Here is a 22782-nt window from a genome sequence, read left to right as displayed (position 1 = left end):
ACTGTCCTCATTCTGTCATCGAATGCTCTTATATACACATTCCATTTCCACGTTAAACTTCAGAGCAGGTTTGGTAAGGTGAGATGACACCACACTTATTCTCCTCATTTCAGTGTGATCAAGGCATTTTTGCTTTCTGGAGATCTTTCCTCATTCAGCAGTCCTCTGGTGTATTTTGCTTATCTTATCTCAGGATAATAGATTAGACCATCATACTGGCCTATTTGCATTTACTATATGATTTTTTGAATGGACTTTGGGTATAGAGCATTTTCTATTAGTGTGAAAAATATAACAGATATCAAGAAGGTGTATAGTGTAAAATGGAGAAAAGTTGTGGCCTGATGCAAATGTCCACTTGTGCCCTTTGAGTCTCAAATCCCAATGAGTCTAACCAATCTACATTCTTTAAACATCTTGGGTCTCTTGTTGAAACCCTGTGGTGTATCTTTCTAGCATTTATATCTGTCATATATATAGAAAGGGGTTTTCAATAGTGTCTCAGCTTACAACCATCTTCCCTTAGAATGCAAAGGCTTAGTGGATGCATTGCCATTTGTAAGAAGGGGTACCCTATTTCCTGACTCTCAAAACAGGACACTTCCCACTCCCCCCTCATTGCTCTGGCACACTTGGTGCCTCGGAGCTTCACTGGGACTGTCCCATTTGAAAATGGGGTGTATGGTCACCCTATCCATAAGGGAATTGACAGCAATATGGCACCTAATGTAGATTTAGCTGGTCATATGGGCCCTCCTTTTGAAACGAGAGCTTTCTATTCTTTCCTGTGTTTGTATATGTAGACCTCCTTCCTCCCTGTTTCCATGAGAAACTTTCATGCATCTGCCACCTGTGAAGCTGCTATTTAGAGGCTCTTTACACGCTGAAAGGCATTTAAGGTGAAGGCCTATTGGTAGATGAGTGCTCAATTTATTTTTAGATCCAAATCTGAGCACTCGCTACTTTAAGTAAATCATTGCTTGGGAATTTTGTAGTGTATAATATATGTGGACAAGTGCTCAAAGAAGAAAAAAGGTAGTTTATGTGTACAGGAAGGTCCATTGAAATAATAGGTTTTCCATATGTTTCTTTTATGACCTTCCCCTCCCTTTTGGGAATTTACTGTACCATCAGACCTGCTGTGAAGAAGGAATTGGAGTGCTGGTTGGTCCTTCATTGCCTTTTATACTCTGTTTTTTGAGGCACAAGTGTTCTCAGGGTGATGCACAGACTGAGATAACCCTGTTTAACTGAAACTCTCAGGTCTTGAGCAGATGGGGTGCATGAGTAACTAAAACGGAATACACGAATGGGCAGTCTATCTTGAATCACTAGCATATTGTACCAGCAAACGATTTCTTTTTGTGTATTCTGCATGTTAGATGAGACAGTACTGCCACTAATTAGACTTTCACTGTGTTTTCTTAAAAGCTCTTTCAACTTTATTAAATTCATTTTTTGAATCTGAATAGCTGCAACACATCTGTTCTGTGCTCCATGTATGTTCATATGAACAGGGTTGTAAATTCTTATAGTCCTAAGTCTTTTCTCTCCACAAAGATATAAACATGTTTAACTCTATGCATTTGTCCTTTGGCTTTATTACAAATAACATATTTTATCACATAAACACTAGGTTTGTGTAAAACAGGCCATATTCGATTCAGATTTGGCCTGAAATGCGGCACAGTGATTTAGATTTATTGATTTGGATCGCTGTCCTGATTTGAGTCGGCTGAATCTGAAGATTCGATGCTGATTTGGGGAATCAGCGATTTGGCCACAGACACAGCTTTATTTAAACGTTTTTTCTACATACCTCAAGGTACCTGGGCACGGCTCATGAATGCTGCGAGGGTGGGGCGGATGGAACGTCCCACAGGAACGTGGCAGGGGACTCCCCCATGTACTCGGCGGCAGGCCTGGAAGTGGACTGGAAGTACTTCTGGTCCATTTCTGGGTCCACTGCTGAGCGCGTGGAGAACCTCTCTTATTTACAGAAGTGTATGTCCTGTTTCACTAGTATCTGGCTTGCTTGTGCTGTCCTTGTGTCGAATTTCATATTATTTCAGTGGCTTGACTAAGAGTGAAAACATCAAGTCTTTTGCTATTGCCTTATTTTTAAGTGAGACCCTGAGATTTCAACATAGATCTTGTTTCATATGTGGTTATATGGGGAAAAATTAGAAAAATCAGAGTGGCCGCTTATCTGCCTTAAGATCATATTTTAAGTGTTGCTTCTGCTGGAACTCCTGCATACTGACCTGCAAATGCCTGGACGTGTGACAAACTATGTTTTTTTCCTTTTCTTTTTCTTTTTCTTTTCTGCATTGTAAAACAAATTATTAAAGACATTTATAACTATAGCAAACAAAACTGTGTCAACTAGTTACCATATTTGTTGCTAGTATTGTGTAGCCACATTCTCTTCACAAGGAAAAAAGTAACGTGCTTCTTTTACACATTAACATCCTAGTGTAGATGAGGTGAATTACCTTCTCTTTTAGCTGGTCAAGGTAAACCGTAGGCTTCCCCAGCATACTGAACTGTTCTTTTTGTTCCTCCAACAAGGTTTACTATGGCCAGACAAAATGTGTTAAAATGCTTGTTTTGCAAGCCCATAACTGGCAATGACACAAGTGACATTCCTTCAAAAACATCTGGTTTATGTCATCTTCCTTTTTCCTCATTGTTCTCCCAGTGCAGCTGCAGGTGGGCTAGCTGCTTGCTGGTGCTGCTGCCAAAACTGCTCTAAAAGCGGCATGGCTGTACATTAGCTGCTGACAGCTGAAGCTGTCTGGCAGTGAGATGTCAAACGCACCTTCACAAGTTGCTTTGTAGGCATGTGGAATAATGTTTCATCCATGCTTCATGGTAACAGTTTGAAAATGATTTCAGCCAGCAGAAAAAGAGATGGGCCATTAAATGGTGGAGGAAGTGTAACAGGAATTTTGAGTTTATCTCAGGTCCCAAAAGAGTAGTTTTTCTGTTATGTTTTCCCATTGTATGCTGTGGGAAAGATCCCCCAGTCAAAAGCCCAGCAACTACATAAAACAGCATGGGATTTTTGCCCACAGTGCTTTGAACAATGCTTTTCCTGTAAGGAGTCCTTGCTACGTGGATTCAATGATTTCCACTGGAATAAGAGCCAGCTGTGGGGATGTCTCTGCAGTCTACCATTTAATATGTAGCGGTTAGTGCAACCCACCTTGGTTTAGACTTGAGCTCCTGTATAGACAAATGTACAGACTGTTTATTCTCTTTAAATATAAACATCTCGATATTTTTATTAGTACCCTTCCTTGTATGGTATTTTCTAAACTCTCAGCACAGTTTTTATTAGGTACAACTCTGTTCTGAAGTAGCAAATTTTGCCTGTATGGGCTAATAAGTGTGACTTTTATACTTGGTTGTCTTAGTGCAATTTAAATGCATCTTTCTTGACCTTTTTTGCATATCCAAATGCTACCTTTGTGTATAAAGGGATGCAGAAAAATGATATAATCCTATAATATTTGAGAAATAGTTTGATTATATTACTCGAATTCAGAGCTTGTTCCTTTAAAAATGGCCCTTCTTGACTTCTGAGTGTTGAAAAGTATAACCATAATAACATTTTGATATGAAATATTCCTTAGGTTTTAAGAAAGAAGATAGGATAGTGTAAAAAACCACAAAATTACTTTTTGTCTTCAGGACTTAAAACTGCTGGTTTGCAAAAAAAAAAAAAAAAAAAAAGGCAGGGGTGGAATTACTACAGCAAAGGACTTGCAAAGTCCATAACTCTGAAACTCTTTGGCTGGACATCATATAAATACTTTGTTGTGTGCATAAGATGCTGTACAAGGGAAAAGTCCCTTTTCAGCTGTGGAGCTCATAATCCACTGCAAAGCAGAGCCCCTTTATGCATACCTCACTAGACTGCAGCAGCTATTGATGACGTCCTTGTATCTTACAAGGTTCACATAGCCTGAACTTCTGTCTTAGTCCTGTGTGGTCAAGTTTGCTACGCATAGGCAGCAGCATAGCCTTCAACTGTGGGCTTAGTGAAAGATGTTAAACAAAATGTGCTTGTCACAACATGTGATTTTAAAAGCTCATGACTTGTTCAAATAAAAAAATAAATTTAACCTTGGAGCACTGACTTTTTCTAATGAGTTTAACTTTTGTATCTCCAGCCTTTTTACTGAGGGAGCTATTTAAAAAGAGCTCAGGTGACTGTGCCATTTTTTTCTCAAACTCCCCCCATCAAACAAAAAGCCATCAGATAGAAACAGAGTCTAAAAAAATGGCCCTGAAAAAAAGATAGCATATAAATAAAACAGGATTAGACTTAAAAGTTGTCACAGACCTGATCAGGGTGGGGTTTCCAGAGCCCTGAGTTTGGTCCCCTCTGTGCTGCTACTTGTCCCAAGGAATAGACCGATGTTGTCCTGGGATTGCTCCGTACCTCAACTAGCCTTAGCTTTACTGTTCTTATGCTGGACCCTCCAGCTACAGGGAAGAAATCTCCCCGCTCCAGGTAGCATATCTCCCCACTCCTTGCTTCCAATGGGTTATGGAAGAATTTTTTAGGTACCCCCCCCCTTCTTCTCCCCCCCCCCCCCAGTGGAAAAAAAATATCCAGTTGGGGACTTCATTGATATATGGAACTGAGTTTTCTTCAGTAGGGCTCTTAGGGATTTGTTTTCAGTTTAGAATAAAACCAGGCTCTTGCCTAGGTTTTAGCTTAACCCCTTTGATCATCTTTTCAAGCTACTTTTTGCATTTATGAGACATGGGCTTGCTTGCTTGGCTTGGGGCATAGTTAGAAGCCCAGTTTTTGTGTTCTGCTCTCCAAATACATGGGTTCTAAGAAGGGGTAACAAACATAAAGATGTGGTTGTTAATATATTTTAACAACCTGTTACGTGTGTTCAGAGTTGAGCTTACAAACTGAACTATGCGTGCAGATACAGGGCCATGCACACATAATCGTGTTGCACATTTCTCTATGTGCAGCACTTTTCTCTTATGCTCCAACCCTCTACCTCATCATTTGCATTAAAGCATTCTCTGAGATGACTGATTATAGTCCTACTGTATTACCCCTGACTGTATTAAATACAAAGTACTTGCAAAAGGCCCTTGGTACTGCCTGCCCATTTGTTTGTCCAGGAAGAAGCATCTTGAAAAGACAAAGTTCTGTATCTTAGTTCAGCAGTCTGTGTTTGCCTAATTATTCCTCTCCCTCCTCCCCTTACACTTACTCTAGGTTGAATATATTTTAAAATATTTTTGTATTGGAGAAGCTCAAGTTGATCCATGAGATTTCTTGGGTGGACAGACTTCCCATTCTGCAACTCTCCCCATTCCTTTGTGGCTTATTAGTCCTTTCCAGTCACTGGTTTGCTGATCAGTCACCAGGCAACAAAACATCTTGGCATACCTTGATGATTTTTTTGCCTAAAGGCTTAGAAACATTCTTTCAATTTGGAGTCTCTAGCAATTAAATATTTTCCACCACTGTGCGCTTTGATGTTAATGTTACCAGACTGTTACTGGTAATTTTTTTGTAGTCTGTGGGCCATTCATCAGGCCAAAACCTCCCTTTTTAACCTTTTAATTAAATATATTGACCACTTTTGATGACCTAAGATGCTACTTCCAAGCCAACAGATGGGGAGAGGGGGAGAGACTATAAAGCACATGAGAGAGGAAAGTTGCAGCTGTAGGTTGCGTTGTTATGCAGAATGTTAAAGACAAAAGACTTTTTTTTTTCTTCCTGAACAAAACAATATCATATTTCATTGCTTTTCCAGGGCTTTTTCCCTCAGTTGGGCTAAGGTGCCTGTCAGAGTTTACTGGAGAGAAGATCCTGAACCAGTGGTGGAAAAGAAGGGTCAGAGATAGAATTTGGCTGTAGGTTGGACTGTGTCCTGCTGCAGAACAATTAGCAAGAAGTACAGTGGTAGAGCAGGCCAGGGAGAGGTTCCTGAGAGATTGGTGATTGAAAATTTGGGACTCAAGAGTTTCTGAGGGAGCAGAAGGAACTGGTTGAGTAGCTGGTTAGTCTGATGGCTTCAGATAATAGCCCCCCCTGCTTGTTTGTGTGACTGAATGAGTAGGGTGGGGAATGAGTTGGTGCATGGACTGTTGAAAGGGAAGTGAGCATGGATGGGTATTTCTTGTTCATTTTAGCCCTCAGTACATTGGTAAGATAAGTAGGGCTGGAAAGGACCTCCAGAGATCAACCACTGTAACCCCCGGCCTGAGGCAGGATCATCCCTATCCAAACCATCCCACATAAAATATAATCCAAACTTTACATAAGACTTCCGTCAACCCTGACACAACATAGACCTAACACCCTAACTGGTCACAAGTAAATCAGGAGAACCACAGCAGCCAATGTCCTGCTTCTATAAAATGTTGTCAATGATGCTCAAGAGGTCCTGGGTAGAAGGCCATGACCCCTGCTACAGAGGAGAGTCTCTTACCAATGACCAGGGGTGTTCAACTCCCAGCCTGCAGAGCTGTGTGATTTGGTGCCCCTAACTGTCCCATGGGCCTGAAAATTTGGCGTTGGGGTAGTAGTGGCAGCACTAATTGCCATTCTCCTACTGGTAAATTTCCAGACCTGTCGGGAGTGTGGAGGGCTGGATACAGTGGCCCTGTGTGCTAGATCAAGTGTTTGGGTCAGGGGTGATGCTGGGCTGGGCCAAGGTGGTGCAGAGCCTGATCCAGGTGCTTACGGTCAGGCTGAGGTGGCACACAGGGCTGGGCCCAGGCAACCTCAGCCCAGACATGTGCTCTCTTTCAGTATAGAAATTATTTTGAATGGGCAAGAAGTTTTAAACTAGAATTACATTTTGAAATAAAATGCAGGAAATACGTTTTGGTAGTGTTTTATAATTAATAAATACAGTCTGGTAACATGTCCATTTCAGGCTCATCATAGCACTTTATCTAAAAATAGATCTTTTTAAGTTGCAGTGCTGCAGGATTTAAATTTCACATTAAAAATAGCGAAAGTTAAACTGGGAAAAAATGTTCCCAAAAGAATTCTTCCTACAATAGTGATTTACTGGCGGTAATTTACACAACACGCATGTGTTGGGATTTCCTATTATACTAGTTTATTGGTTATACCTTATATGGCATCACTGTATCTGGACTAAGGTCTTTGCTATAGTGTTTCCATTTCGTATTTGGGGTCAGGCTAAGTTAATGAATGGTATGTTTGACAGGTGGTTATAATAGGATGTTTCTTTAAACTTTTTAAAGAAAACAAAGGGATATAGGTTTTAATAGTATTTTGTATTGGCTAGAGCCTGGGGGGATTGTTGGCCATAATATGAATTATGTTAAGGGCTAAACAGTAGTCAAATCCTAAAAATAGGTATGTGGTTAATGCAGTTTTAAGAGTCATGACATCTATGACAAGCATATTTATAAGATATAACTAATCCAAACAGGAACGTTGTCTATACCTTTTTCCTATAAGAAAACAGACTAATGAATAAACATCAATCAAAAACTTCCCAGTGTTATAAAATGGTGAATGGAGGGGAATATAGAGGTTATACAGTGACCTGACCTCATGTTAGTGGAGACATAATAGCTAAGGTAGGACAGGTTTGTGCAACATTCTGTTGTCTAGATAAATGATAGTTCTGGTGATTTAAGGGAACCTGTAGTGAAGCAGGTGTATTACCTTGTATAAATGCTAGTTTCCATGAGAAGTCAAAAAGATCAAGGCACTGGGCAGCGTGCCGTATCCAAAGCAGGTTTAGCCAGTTGCTTGACAATCTACATATCATGTAATTTATAAAAACAGTTTTTGTTTTTTGCTTGTCTGCATATGATAAAACAAAACAGAGAGAAAGTGCCAAGCGTAGACACACATGCAAAGAAAACACTGCAGAGATTTTGGCTTCATATATTTGGCTTTTGTACCACCAGAGGGCATGGGACTACACTTATTTTTCCACACAATTCTACCACACGTGCATTGATTTTTTTTTGTTTTGTTTTGTTTTTGTTATAAACTTTACAGATATCTTAGTTATCTTCTTAAGGTGCTGTGGCTTATATACCAGTTAATTTAACCTGGCCTCTAATATCTCAAATATTTGGAAGGATAGAAAGTTGGTCATTGTTATTATATATAATGTAATTATAATAAACAGAATACTGGGAGAAGATGAAGTAGCTGGCACATTATAAGTGGTTTGGAAAGCAATAAGTAGATGTCTGTTCAGCTATGTTACATTCTGGTATTTGGTATTACTAGATTAACTTAAACAGGCTGAAGGAATACACATTACAGATATGCAATAGCCCTTAAAATTAAAAGGTAGTAAGTTTTAAAATCAAATCTACAGGTTTGTAAAGACAGATTGTTATAAAGACTAAATGTCATGGAAATGGCTATGTAGGGTGTCAAGGTTATTTTGTCTATCAGGATAAGCGTTAGCTCTTTTAAATACAAAAAAGGGAATATTAAGGGATTTAAAAATGCTACTAATCACATTTTAAACAAGAGACTTGGTACAGTTAGGCCTCCTCAAACTGACATACAGAAATCTGAACTACTTTGACAAATGAAGAAAATAATTTGGGCCTTAAAAAGGATGTGAGAAGGGGATGCCTCAAGAGAATAGTGGTAGGAAACACTCTCCTTATGGTTTTACCAGTGTTTTAGGAATGAATTGCTCTTTCTGCCATTTAAGCCTCTGATCTTATGGGACATTGAGGCTTTATAATGTACCATAAAAATAAGAGTAGCACTTGCAAAAACTGAGCAAAATTCCTGGTTATGGCTCTTCATAGCAGGTGTGTTGAACAGTTGAGATAGCAAGGTACTGCTAAAATGTGAGCACTTAATTCATAAATGCTAGTACAGCATCAGATAAAAGGGTTCATTAAAAGGGATTCATTAAAATACAGTTGTTGTTTTTAAACATTTTTATCTTATTTAGTGTTGTGTTAGAAGTCTGAATATATAGACTTTGTTGTTGATATTGTGGAAGTTTTTTGGTAAAACATTATTATGTTTTGCATATATTTGGGGTAGGTCAATAACTTATTAGTTTAAATTGCCTTTTATTGTGATTCTGGTACCTGTGCCCCCAGCGCATGAGAGTGGCCATACTGTTTAAGCAATTGAGGAGGTTACTCGGCAAAAATGTTGACCTATGAACAATTCTTGTACCTTTCTAAACAAGGCAGTTTTCAATTTTTGTTTCATTAGCCTTTTCTGTTCTTTGTCAGTTATCTAGTGGGTTTCTTATACGCAAAGAAAACAAGTACCAGTTTTTGTTTAAGTGTATATTTAAAATTCAGAAGGTATAAAACTGCCATTTCACATTGAAAGACCATTTTAGATGTAGAAACTTATGGCCCATTTTAATCCCACTTAAGAATTTAAGTGATTCCATAAAAAAATGGCTTTCACAGTTACTTACAGATATGCCAATAAATGAAAAGGCTAGAAAAAAAATGATGGGAAATTAAGTTTAAATCAGACATTTCTGACTATATGTATTTGTATTTATTTGCTGTGATCAGTTTGGTACTTGAAGCAAAATATGACCTTTGAGACTCTTTATGTTGTTGTTTAAATATTGTAGAACGAAGTCATGTTTATAAAAGAAAAGAAGACCTTTTTTGGTTTTGTTTTTTCCTTTAGACACAGAAGATTTTTATATACTAGTTTAAGAAACTTTCCTTTCCTTTATTCTATGGTTCATGTACAAAACAAAGGCATATTTAATATTTTCCCCCTATAAAATACTGGTTCAGTAGAATTTAAAAATTGAATTCCAGACCCCTAGATTTGGAAGGAGATGATTTGGAGACTAATGGATTTTTTTTTTTTAATACAGGGCCAGCTTTCAATATTGCAAGAAAAAATAGACCATTTGGAACGTTTGTTGGCAGAAAATAATGAGATTATATCAAACATAAGAGATTCTGTGATCAATCTGAGTGAATCGGTCAAAGATGGTCAAAGAAATCCAGAGGCCATAAATTTCAGTCAAGGATCTTTCTTAGAACTTCTTCCATCTGCTCCAGTTTCCCTTGCAGTTGATCCTGAGGATTGCTCATTTGCATCAAAAAGTGGAAGTCAGGATTCGGGTGTACAGGTAAGAAACATGTGAATAATAACCATTCTACCCTGGTCATTTTTCATCCCCTGCCATCTTCCCCTTAAGCTCCTTGGTTATAATCAACTTTTAATTTCCCTGGAGAGTTCTCCAGCTACCAGTACACTATCTTAATTGTAACTAAGTCTTTCCAGTCCAAGGCAGCATGGAGCTGCTTTTGGTACTGGTTATTGTGTTTCAGTTAACTGAAGAGTATACTTCATGATACTTTCCCTTCATATTCTCCCTATTGGTATATATCTTGGTGGTGGTAACTCCTGCCATACTGCCAAAAAATTTAACCAGGGTATGACAGCTCTGTAGAACGCTTCTATTTGGTTATAAAACCTCCCATCTGATGGTTTGAGCTCAGATAATTTACTGCCAAACATTAGAACAGATTATACTTTGGAAAGAGTATATTTTAATACATTAACTTTCTTTTTTTTCCTCCCCTTCCCAAACTTTTATAAATTGTACCAATCAAATGGAAATACAGAAATTGCTTTTATGTGCTGCTTTTACAGATGAAGGAGGAGTGTGGATTTTTTGGAAGAGGAGATGAGATGTGTGACAGGGGATAGGAAAAAAATCTTTTTCACTTTTGAATACTTACGTCTCAAAAATTGCCTCAAAACGTTTTAGGTTGAGGTTTTTTTTGTTTTTTGTTTTGTCATGAAGTATCTATTACTTCAATTTATTTCAGTATATGCTGAGGGGATTTGCCATCTTTGAAAGTCAGGCTCTTTAAAGAAAAAAATATTTTGATGCCTTTGATATGCACAGGATCTTTGACTTATCATTGTGCTACTGTTTTAAAGAACAGAGAGGACCCTTTGTGTGGTACATGAAGTCTCATGCCTGTATTATTATTTTGGAGGGATGGCGTGGATATCATGAGCATTCATAGATGAAGCAGAGTTGGTGCTCAGTTCAAACCCTCTGAGGGGAGGGTAGCGCATCGGTCTGAGAGTTGGGACTGGGGGAGGTTCACAGCTTTCAAGAGCAGGGACAGGGGAGAGGAGAGGCATGGGTTCTCAGAGTGGTGGGTGGGGAGAGGCCAGCCATACCCATATCGGAAATGCCTAATCAGTTGCATTCGAGTAGCTGCTGCTCCAGCTGTTGCTCTTAAAGCAGCAGCAGCCAGGAACTGTTTGGGAGTTTTCAGCATGTGCATGCTGCCAGGGTGTGGACTTCACTGGGGTAGGTGGTAATTCTGGCACCCCTCCTAACTTGGAGCCTGAGGCAGGTGTCCATCTCACCCACTGCTAGTTACACTACTGTTCATAATTGCTGTATGCAGATTTTAAATTGTTAAGTCTAGATCACTCAGATGAAAAACATCTGGAAGTGGGAGAGTTTTAACAGTAGGAAGGAGAGATGTTGGGCTCTAAATGGACTAAATGCAGACATGAAAATATTTGTAAAATCATATTAAAATGTTTATAAGCTCTTTAGGGATGTTGGCAGTTAATCATAATATTACTTCGCATATATATAAATAGCCATTTTTCAAAATCAGCAATGTACGCAAGCATCATCATGAAAAATCCATATTGCATTCAAAGCTTTATCTTAATGCAAAAAAAAAATTGAGAAACTGTTGAAGTTATAAATAAATGTCAATGACCACATTGGGGATTGGTGAGAGAAGCCTTTAAGAGTGTTGTAGTCTTAAAAAGATGTCCAAGCTGCAAATATTCATTGAATTTTGAGGCCAGATGTGATCAATTTATTCTGACTTCTTACAGGGCTATAGAATTTCACCAAGTAATTCAGAGATCCTCTTAAGCATATCGGCATTCTTTTAACAAAACATTTATTTTAACACAAAATTTTGGTTTTAAAGACTTAAGTGATGGGGTGATAACATCAGATTGGAACTTCATGTTCAGTTTGGTTATCTACTGTGACCTTCCCTTTGTTATACAATCACTGCTCCTGCAAGTGTGATTCTGCAGTATTTGTTTTAAGATATGACCTTACAGTTGACTGTGTTAATGCAGGGTTTTTTTTTAATGAGACTTGCTAACTCGTACAGATTGCTCACATACAGTGGTACCCACCTCATCCCCCTCCCAGGTGGGGCTGATCTGCAGGCTGGATGAGGAGTGTGGGGCCATGTCATCTGGCTCAGAGGGCTAGAATTTGGTAGTGGTAGTGTTAATTGTTCTGGCTTCTGGAGCCCCAGCAGCTGCCACTCCTCCCAACACCAGATTTCCAGCCTGATGGATCAGATGATGTGATTCCATGCTATGTATCGTGATTCCATGCTCTGTAGGCCTCCCCATGAGTCTGGACATTTGGGGGTGGGATGAGTAGCATTACTGTACTTACTTCTAAGGTGATTTTTTTTCTCTATTTAGCATGGAGGGAAAAGCTCCTCATCTTAGAATTTAGTACAGGGGAAGTGCAGGGGCGGGTGGCTGTTGTGGCTTGGGCTCCAGCCTCTACCTTTGTGATTGGAGACGTAGCCACAACTGCTGCCTGATTCTTCCCCTCTTTTGCTTCTGCACCCTGTCATCTCCCCACTGTCGCCTCTTTTCCCCCCCCCCTTCTCCCTACCTCCACAGCCTCTGCCCCTCTTCCCTTTCTCCCCACCTTTGTTCTGTGCCAGCGAGCCTTGTGCATGCTGCAGCCTGGGGCATTGAGCATGGCCCTAGTAGTCTTGTAGTAGTGGGCTAGACTAGGGCTGTGCTCAGTGAATGAGGTTAGAATGGGGATGGAGCCTCCTGGCACAGAGCAAGGGTACGTGTTGGGGGTGGGGAGGGGAGGAGGAAGGGTGGGGACAGAGAGGCTGGAGGGGGGGGAGGGGGAAGGGCAACAGCAGAAGCTGGGGAGGAGGCAGGAGAGGGAGCACAGGGGGGAAGGGGAAGCTAAGGCTGTGGCGGTGGCAGGAAGGTAGGCACAAGCAAGGGGCAAGCTGCTTGACCTCGTTGCTTGACTGCTCCATCTGCCCCTTGTAGCGGTGGGGGGAGATGAAATAAAGACAACCCCTGAATAATTAGATTCTATAAATGGAAAATTATGACAAATTTATAAATTTTCCATGTATACAGTGGAGACGTGTAGGGTATGCATGGGGGTACACGTGCACCCCCTGAGAGCTCTGGTGCACCCCCTCACAGCCAGCGTTCCCCACTTAGGCTATGGATGGGGGAGAAGGTGGGAGCACTTCCAGGTTGGCGCATGTGACTGGTGGGTCCACGTGATCAGCTGCGGGGGGCCCCCTCCCTGATCACTGACTGGCTGGTGGTGGGCAAGTACTCCCCCGACTCAGGAGGCACCAGTTGCCCATGCATATATATTTAATTTAATATTAAATTTAATATTTAATTATTGGAGGATCATCTTAAATTCAGGGTTGTCTTCAATTCATGTAAACATGGTAATTGTTGTGTCACCAGAACCTGCAGCTATCAACACTGTCAGCACTGTCATGCCACCAAATTTCCAAACCCATGGGGTACCTTCATCACCCCTGCCATGGTGTGATTGTGTTTTGTTACCATTTATTCTTTACCACTTCGCGTATTATTGTCGTTTGCAAACTCCATCGGTGATTATTTAAATTCTTCTACATCTTTGACAAAGATATCATATAACTTCGGATTGAAAATATTGCTGTAGAGGAACCCCACTAGAAATGCCCATATTGGATCATGATTCTACGTTTACTGTTACTTTTTGAACTATGTTTATTGTATCATGTCCTAAGTGAAATGCTTGAGAAAAGTGTGAATATACTGTGTGAACACAACTTACTTAAACTTGCAATTTTTTTTTAATGAATTTGTTTGACAAGACTTTTTTAATGATAAAATCTGTGTTGAATGGCATTAATTTTATTATCCTCCTATGACTTTTTACTGTATCAACCTTTCCATTTTCGTCTGTGATTGTTGGGCTAACTACCTTATCGTTACCTATATCATAATAAGATAAATGGTTTATACCGTTCTTGGGCCGTTTCTTTTAAAACTCTTGGGTATAAGTTTGCCTGGCTCTGCAGTCTTAAAAGTATTCAGTTTCAAAACTTGCTTTTTAGTGTCCTACTATTCCAGAACAAACTAGGGAAGTAGCTGGATAGGCAGGGGTGTCATGCTAGGAGCTTAAAAGGCTCCCAGAAGAGTAAGCAAGAGAGGAGGAAGCAAGCATTGAGCAAAACAGCTTACTACAAAGAGGAGATAGACTGCTGTTCCTGGGCCAGAGACAAAAGACTCCCCTCCTCATACCCGGGGCAGAAGCATTTTGCTTTGTTTATTTGTTTGCTTGTTTGCTGCCTAAAGACTGTGAGTTATTGGGGAGGACTAGCTGAGTGGCTTCTTATGGAGCAGAACCTGCCTGCAGATGCCAGCAGGCTGGGTAGCTTGCTACATGTGCACTTTAAACCTCATTACAGTATATTTAAAACCTAGAAAATGAACCATAAAAATTAATGTAAAAGTTTTCATTTCAGTAGTCATCCTTGTAACTAGTAAAAAATTAGTCCAAAACACATTTGTATACATTTTAAGAATATACTTACATTATCACCTTTTATTTCCTTGCAAAATAATTTGATTTACAATATGTAACCAGTATTTTTTCCAAGTTTTTCAGCATTTACTTTGGTGCTTCTCAGTCAGGATGAGTTTGTACACTGAGAGAGAGAGCTTAGGACAGGGGAGAGCAATTATTTTGGGCAGGGGGTGGCTTACTGAGTTTTGGCAAGCCATTGAAGGCCGCATGACAGACAGCTAGGGGCAGATAAATATTAATTTTCTAAATTTTTGAGGGGCCCCGTGGGCTGGATAGAATGGCCTGGCCCATGGGCTGCATTTTGCCCACCCCTGGCTAGGATATATGGATGTTACAGGGCAAAACTTGAAAACAGGAACCAGCAGCCAGGATAGCTAGTACTAGTTCCAGGCCAATACCATACAAATAATTCTTCATAGAAAGATTTTCCTTCAAAAGTCTTTGCAGCTTGTCTCTCTTTCTTTGGATGGTATCGTGTGGAGCAGAGTTCAGTTTCTCTTCAACCTCCTTAACTTGGTCTACAGCAATCCAAATGGGACTTTTTCCAATGTCAGTGTAAATGTCCTCAGAGTTGTAAAATATGTCAAGATAGGTTTTCTTACAGTTGATTAATCTAGACTATGCCGATTTGAAACGGTATTTGTCTGAGGTACAAGAAAAGATGGATTATTTAATCTATTCTGAATATTATTGCTGAACACCATACCTCTACAGAGGTCAGCAGTAAAGAAGAACTAGACTTCTGTTCAGAAGAGTTTGTATGCTTTCACTTTTTTCTTCACTTAGGACTAGTTCTTAACTTTTATACTAGACACCCCATGGAAAATGTCAGCTCTTAGTTTATGCTCATTTGTTGAGTAAAGAAAGAAGAATTGCTCTATTCATTTGTTGCAAAGAATTCAGAGTCAGGGAGCCACGGCGCCCAGGTTCAAAATTCCTGTCTTGGGAGGCAGTTGGCTGCTAGTCTTCACATGTTGCTGGATCTGGAATTTTTTTTCATGTGGAGCTTGCTATCCATGTAGTTGACAAAATAATTTTACCATTGGTTGTAAACATAGCATCAGCTGCAATCTATTGCCATAATAATACTCTTTTAGATTTATCTTTTGGCGTTATTAGCAATAAACATCTAGCACCAACTGAAAGCTCTCAAATAACGTTAGAGTAATGAAAAGGAAAATCTCACATAAACAGTACTGCGGTTTCTCCACTGAGGCAATCTGTCTTACTGAGTTTACTGTTGTAGTACTGTGTGGGGCATCAGGTGTACGTGAGAGTACACAAAGTTATATGAACTTTCCAATAACCCTGTTAGACTGAAGAAAAGCAAAGGAAGCCTTGTGAGCTTCAAAGTGTTGGAAGTCTATCTGTGGGGAGGACTGCATCTGAGTGGAAGAGGCTGATGGGCAAACCCGATTAGCTTTATCTACATTATATGTTGGGCAATATTATGGGGCTTTTCAGCTAGAAATGACCATATTGGAAGTTTGCAAAAGTAATGTCCAGGATTGTGAATGCATTAGAAGCATGCATAATGAAAAGCAAAGTTTGTTTTTTTTTTAAGCCCTTGAAAAGTAATATATTATCCTTCAAAATGCAAATGTATGTCTTCTATGCATTAACATTATCATTATATACAAATTCCTCAAATATGCATGTATATGCACTAGAGGTGCACAGATATATTGGTCCATATTGTATCGGCACTGATAAAAAGGAAAATTGACATCAGTGTGAGGAAAGAGAAGAGCCCCAGGGAAGTAAATTGGTCCCACCTGAATTGCAAAGAACTCCACAGGGCTGATTCTTCACCCAGTGTTTCAGGAGGGGAGGGGGAGTCAGCCGGAACTCCAGGAAAAAAGGAGACCCAGGGCAGACAAAAGAGGAACACCAGAAACCGGAAGTGGCTGACTCAGGCAGAGAGATGGCAGGGATAGCCGAAGGCACTGAGAAAGCAATGGAGATCGGGTTTAAGAAAACCAGCTCTGTGGAGGGAGCTGCCAAGGGAGAGAACCTTGAAAGAAATGCCCGGAGAGAAACTGAAACAGCTGGGGGGGCAGTTAGAGGGTACCGTAAAGACCCTAATAGCAGGGGTGAAGGAAAAGGGTACCATAAAGTTGGGAATATGAGGGCAGAGCAGTACCAGTTTGTTTTCGTTTTCCTTTTCATTAGAGTGAGAGGGAAGTCATCCCAGATAGATAGTGCGTTTGCAACTATCGGAACAATAGGTCAGTAAAAGAACTGGCTAGGATTAATGGCAGATCTGTGCAGGGCTCCAAACCGGGTGAAGTACAACCAGGCCCATCGGAGCTATTGATTGGCCAGACCTAGAGACCCACAGAGCATTTTGTACTGCTCGGAAGCAGAATGTCTAAACCAGTGCTTCTCAAAGTGGTGGTCCGCGGACCAACCGGCCTGCAGCGAGTTGCCAGGAAAGAAAGAAATATATTTTCAGAAGCATAACATTGATATGTCATAGCACCACAGTTCGTACGTTCCAACACTCCAGGTGATACCACGTTGTGTGAAGTGAGGAAAGAGAAAGAAACAGCCGGTCATGCATTTGTGTAGTGCTGTTACATGCAGTTGCTGCCACCGGCTGAACTGGACACCGGTCTCTGGCCCACTGGAAAAAAATTGCTGGTCTGCCACATCAGATAGTTTGAAAAGCACTGGTCTAGACTGCTGAATTAACACCCAATGGAACGGGTGAGGGTGTAGGGGTTGGTGGAGCCCTCACTACACTAAAACAGATTTCGAGAGCGAAAGAATCAAAATCCACACCACATCAGCATTCTATCTCCTGTAACAACAAGTAATGGCAGGAGAAATCGTGGGTGTGTGGGAGAGTCCAGGAAGACATCGCGGTGGACTTTGGCCCATTAGCTGAGGTGCTAAAACTGTCTTCGTGTGGAAGACAGCATAAGAAAGGAAAAGAAAAAAAAAAAGAGAAACAGCATAGAAGAGGCAATGAGCATCAGAGACTGACAAAAACATAGAACGATAGAGACACGCCTCTACCCCAGATATGGGCAGGGTTTTGGGGTGAAAGCCTGCCATTGGACAATTGGCAATTGGCTTTTTTTGGCTGATGTGGCTGATAATGTCTTTGATAAAACTCACATGAATGCACACAGTTGCAGCATGCATGTGGCCAGCCCAGCATCTTGGAGAGCAGCATCCGGCTGGTAAGTCTTTTGTGGGGAGGGGCAGGGGGGCAGATTGAGGCCCGTGTCATAAGGAAGGGAATGCAGCTGGGGCTGCGCTGAGAGGGGGGCTACAGTGAGTTCTGGGATAACTATAGCCATAGCCCTCCCAGCACCACTGCTGGCTGCCCCGAGTGCAGCCCTGGCCCAAACCCCCTGCCAGGAAGAGCCCAGTGCCAGCCCCAGCCCACAGCAGCAGTGCAGCCTTGCCATGCACACAGATCTGGGGGGCAGACATTCGCCATGGCTCCCCTGGAGATGCGTGTAGTGGCAGGATCTGCCCCCTGGATGAGCCGCTCGCAGCTTTGTCCTGCGCCCTGCCCTGGCAGGGCAGCGCCAGCCCCGCTCCCTCCCTCACCGCGGGGCCCTTGATCTGCCCCACGCTCCCTCCTCCCCCCCCCCCCAACAGCCTTACCAGCTGGATGTTGCTCTCCAAGTTGCCAGGCTGTGTATCAGCAATTGGATCGGTATCGGCTGATATGGTTCGTTAATTGGCCATCGGTATCGGCCCAAAAAATCTTTATTGGTGCACCCCTAATATGCACTATAAAACTTAAGCATATGGAGCTGTATTGATAAAATAGTGTGTTAGGCAAAGTTCTGATAGTTGGCACACCCCAAGGAAAAAGATGTGGTTGTACTTCTGTGAATGTCCTGTTCCTCTCCCCCCACCCCCTCCCCACTAAAAACAGGGACTTTAGGATTATGGAATTTAGGGTTGTGGTAGGATTTGTTTTTATTTTTCAAGGTGTCTATTAAATCTTAATTCTCAATGCTCTCTCTTTCTCTTTCCTTCCCCCTTCTCAAATTTTAATTAATAATTGTCTTCTGATTTGGGAAATTGACCATTTTAAGGCATCAAGTATATATGTTGTCCAGTGGGACCATACTCTGTTTGCATATAATGGCTGTGATATTTTTTTTTTTTTTTTTTAATATTCTGATCATTTGAGTCTTTTTGCCTGGTTTCACTAATGATGAAAAAAATATTTTAATAAATGAATATCTCTGCTACTTTTGCTTAAAACCTAGGCTTCTAGCATTGGTATGAAGGCAATTAAATTTTTCTACTCTTCACATTCCTTGACACATTGAATTATTAAATTTTAATGATAACTTTAGCTGGAGATATGTTTATGCATTTTTCCTGTTTACCTCTTAAACTCTGGATCTAGGTTTTGAACTCTTGTACTGAGAAAATATAAACCCCCCCCTCTGATAGTGGTCAATGGAGTTGAAATACTTTTGAGAAATCTAAACAAGTCATGACCAAAGGCGGCTGTTTCTTTAGTACCTTTGAGTGGACTCCACACCCAGTGGGACAAACTCACGCGTACTTTTGTGCTTCAGCAGTCCAGTTTGATTGGTTCTTAGCAGAACCAAAGGGCTGCTAAGGGATGACAAAGGATTTGTTTATTTTTAACATCATCTGGCTTGATCTTCAATGGTAGCGACAGAAGAGGAATTTTAATATTATATAAGTTGCTGCCCATCTGCCCGTCACACTTTATTTGCACTCTGATTGGCTGACTGAAACACTCGCTGCAAATACAGCATTCGGACAGGAGGTGGTGGCTTGGTGGAGTGCTGCCATGATAGTAGGGACACAGGGGATGGGTGGGGGGAGGTCAGCACAGCTGACCTTGCGCCCCCTGTCCTCCCCGCTCTGCTCCGTGGAGGTGCTGGCAATGGAGCGGACAGAATGGGGGGCGGGGGGGTGAGGCCACTCCCCCCTGCCTTGCTACCTGCAGGCAACGACAATGGAGCAGAGGAGAGGTGGAAATGGGGTTGCCACCTTTGATGTGGTGGCAGGAGCTTAGAGGGGAGTGGGGTCAGGATGCTGCAGAGCAGACTAATATGGCCGCAGCGGGGGGAGGATTGGCTGTGCTGCAGTGGCGGGGGGAGAGGGGAGGAGCGGACCTCCTTGCCCACATTGTTCCGGGTCACTGATCCCCCTCCCATCCCACCACCCCCACTGCGGCCGGCCAGCTTCTCCCCACCCTCGGGCCCAGCCCTCCCCCGCATTGGGCCCAGGCCCCTTCCGCCCACTGCCGTGGCAGGGAAGGGGGGAGCGGACTGGGATGCCAAGCGGCAGGGGGGTTGTGGCCCCAGATAGGAGGGACGGATGAACATAGGGCTCTGTCCCTGCCTGCTTCCCCCCACCCCCCTGCTCCCTCGCTCATTCCTGCCGGGTCAATTGGCTAGTGCTATAATAACTGTCCATACTAGCCTGACCTCCTTTATAGGGATTAGCACTTAGCAGGTCAGTGTGCTGTAGTTTGGTGGGTCAGAGATTCATGACCTAGGAGAAGTTTTGTTAGTTTCAAACTCTTGTCCTGCAGTGCCTAAGTAGTTGGGCTGGAGTCAGTTTTGGGCAGGGGATGCTTTACATACTCGCACGCGCACACACACCCCTCCACACCTTTTTCTTATGTTAATAAGCTTTCATAAAATGTATATTCAGGCAGAAAACTTCTCATGTATTCTGCTGTTCTGCAATATCTTGGCTGACTTTGCTGATTGCTGTCAGCTTGCAGATTTTCTATTTTTTTCTCACCTGTGATGGAGCAGACCTCTTGGCTGTACCCAACAGTTAACAAGCTACATCTTTTGACTGTGTTGACAACAAAATCTTGGATGTGATTATTTTTTAGCTATCAAGAAGTTGTTTATAATTGGGAGTTCTTGTGTAGTTTCTTCATCTAAGAACCGTGGCCAGTTAAAGTAGGAAGTATCTTCCTTCAAGGTAGATATGAAAGAAAGTCATGTAGATACTCTGTATTCATTGATCTGACCCCAGTTCACCTGTACTGTAGGTTCTGCAGTTTTTGTTATTTTCTACTGTATAAGATGTGATTCAATTATTATTTTTTATGGAGTCTTTCAGGTCTATAACTTCCTTAATGTACACATCACAAGCACCTAAGTTTGTTCAGAGAATGACCAGTTAGTGACATGGTGGCAGTGATGTTATGAAATAGCCCCTTTTATTTTTGAAAACTTTTTAGCAGGTCCATTTCCAACCTGGCATTAAAATCTACATGTAAATGGAAAACATTGTAGGAAGGATTTGCGGAATAAGCCTTGCAAATGTTTAGAAATTGGCTTCAACTGATAACAGCTGAACCATTAGCGAGTCCATATATGCAAGCTACACTTGGAAGTGGGTTGTTGACCATGGTTTTTAAAGAAAGCTTACTCATATCTTCAGTTTATGGAGATCATGTCAGGCAAGCCTTGAAGAAATGAAGATTATAATTATTATGGCATTGACCATTTAGACAGACTACAAAAGTGGGCAGACGAGAATAGGATGGGGTTCAATGTAGACAAATGCAGGGTGCTGCACCTTGGGAGAAGGAAGCCACAGCATACATGCAGGCTGGGGAGTTCCCTTCTTGAAAGCACAGAGGCGGAAAGGGATCATGAAGTCATTATTGACTCCAAGATGGATATGAGCCGCCAGTGCCAGACTGTAGCCAGCAAGGCCAACCATACCTTGTCATGCATCCAAAGGTGCATCTCAAGCCGGTCCAGAGAGGTGGTACTCCCCCTCTATGTGACTTTGGTCAGGTCGCAGTTGGAGTACTGCATCCAGTACTGGGCACCGCACTTCAAAAGGGATGTGGCCAGCCTGGAGAGGGTTCAGAGGAGGGCCACCCGCTTGGTGAGAGGGCAGCAGGACAGGCCCTATGAGGAGAGACTGAGGGACCTGAACCTGTTCAGCCTCAGCAAGAGGAGGCTGAGGGGGGACCTGGTGGCTGCCTACAAGCTCATCAGGGGGGATCCACAGCAAATAGGCAGAGCTCTTTTCTCCCCAGCATCACCTGGGGTGGCAAGGAACAATGGTCATAAGCTGATGGAGAGTAGGTTTAGGTTAGAGATCAGAAGGCAATATTTTACAGTTAGGGTGGCCAAAATCTGGAACCAACTTCCCAGGGAAGTGGTCCTCGCCCCCACCTTGGGCATATTCAAGAGGAGGTTGGATGATCACCTGTCTGGGGTCTTGTGAACCCAGCATTCATTGCTGCCTGTGGCAGGGGGTCAGGCTAGATGATCTGTTCAGGTCTCTCCTGACCCTAGCTACAAAAAAAAAAAAAAAAAAAAAGAGAGAGAGCAATAGCAACTACAAATGCTGTCCAGAGAAGTTCCTACCTTGATTTGCCATTTATTTGAGTTATTACATGCATCAAGCCTGTTTTTATTTAATGATGGCCTGTCTGTTTTGGCTATGTAAGGCTGTAGAAGGAGATAAAGGGATCTGTAGCAGGTACTACATCCTTTATTGTCATAATCCTTCCTCTTCTGCCTTGCAGAGGTCTGGCTTTGACTAGAAGACATTACACTTGCAGAAGAGCTGTAAACAAGAAACAGATCTGCAGTGTCACAAGAATTCCATCTCTGGTGTGGTAACAACTTGACCATTGAACAGGTTCTTGGGATGATAAGTTTCCCGCAGGGTGATGTCCTTGCCTCCTATCTGTTTTTTAATGGATTATGTATTCAGACAAATTGATCATTCATTTGGCTTCCAAACATATTCCTTTTCCAGAGCATACAAAATTACTGCTCTTGTTTGTTGATGATGCAGTTCTGTTTGGTTCTCACCTTGAATGTGTGGAGAAGGACCTACGCGAGTTGATGAAAACAATGTACAGTTCAAGCCTAGACATGAATGCAGCCAAAATGAAAGCCAATAATACCTCTGGTTCAAGTATATCAAACTTATCTGTCCTTGGGGGCTAAGTGAGGGGAATGGGCCCAGTCTGTAGGCCAAATTGGGTCTGCAGGCCAGCCCCACATGCCAGAACCAGTAAGCAGGGCAGGTCTAGGGCAAGCACGGCATGCATTGCATGCCTTGGACTGGCCCTGTTTGCTGCTTGCAGCATATGTGGCAGCTCAGGTCCTGTTCACTGTATGTGGCA

The 22782-nt window shown here is 42.0% G+C and overlaps 1 protein-coding gene across 2 annotated transcripts in view; it reads left to right on the top strand.

Annotated features, from left to right (window-relative positions):
• Positions 1 to 22782, top strand: part of MAN2A1 (mannosidase alpha class 2A member 1) — a 222225-nt gene that overhangs the window by 1723 nt on the left and 197720 nt on the right. For both annotated transcript variants that reach the window (XM_006270866.4, XM_019484312.2), the window contains exon 2: positions 9870 to 10130. In XM_006270866.4, coding sequence (XP_006270928.1) covers positions 9870 to 10130 — 261 coding nt within the window. The remainder of the gene's footprint in view (positions 1 to 9869; positions 10131 to 22782) is intronic.

This window comes from Alligator mississippiensis, chromosome 3 (assembly GCF_030867095.1).
Source record: "Alligator mississippiensis isolate rAllMis1 chromosome 3, rAllMis1, whole genome shotgun sequence".
Taxonomy (NCBI): Eukaryota; Metazoa; Chordata; order Crocodylia; family Alligatoridae; genus Alligator; species Alligator mississippiensis.
Note: the sequence above shows the minus strand (reverse complement) of the source record. Positions and strands in the feature narration are given on the sequence as shown.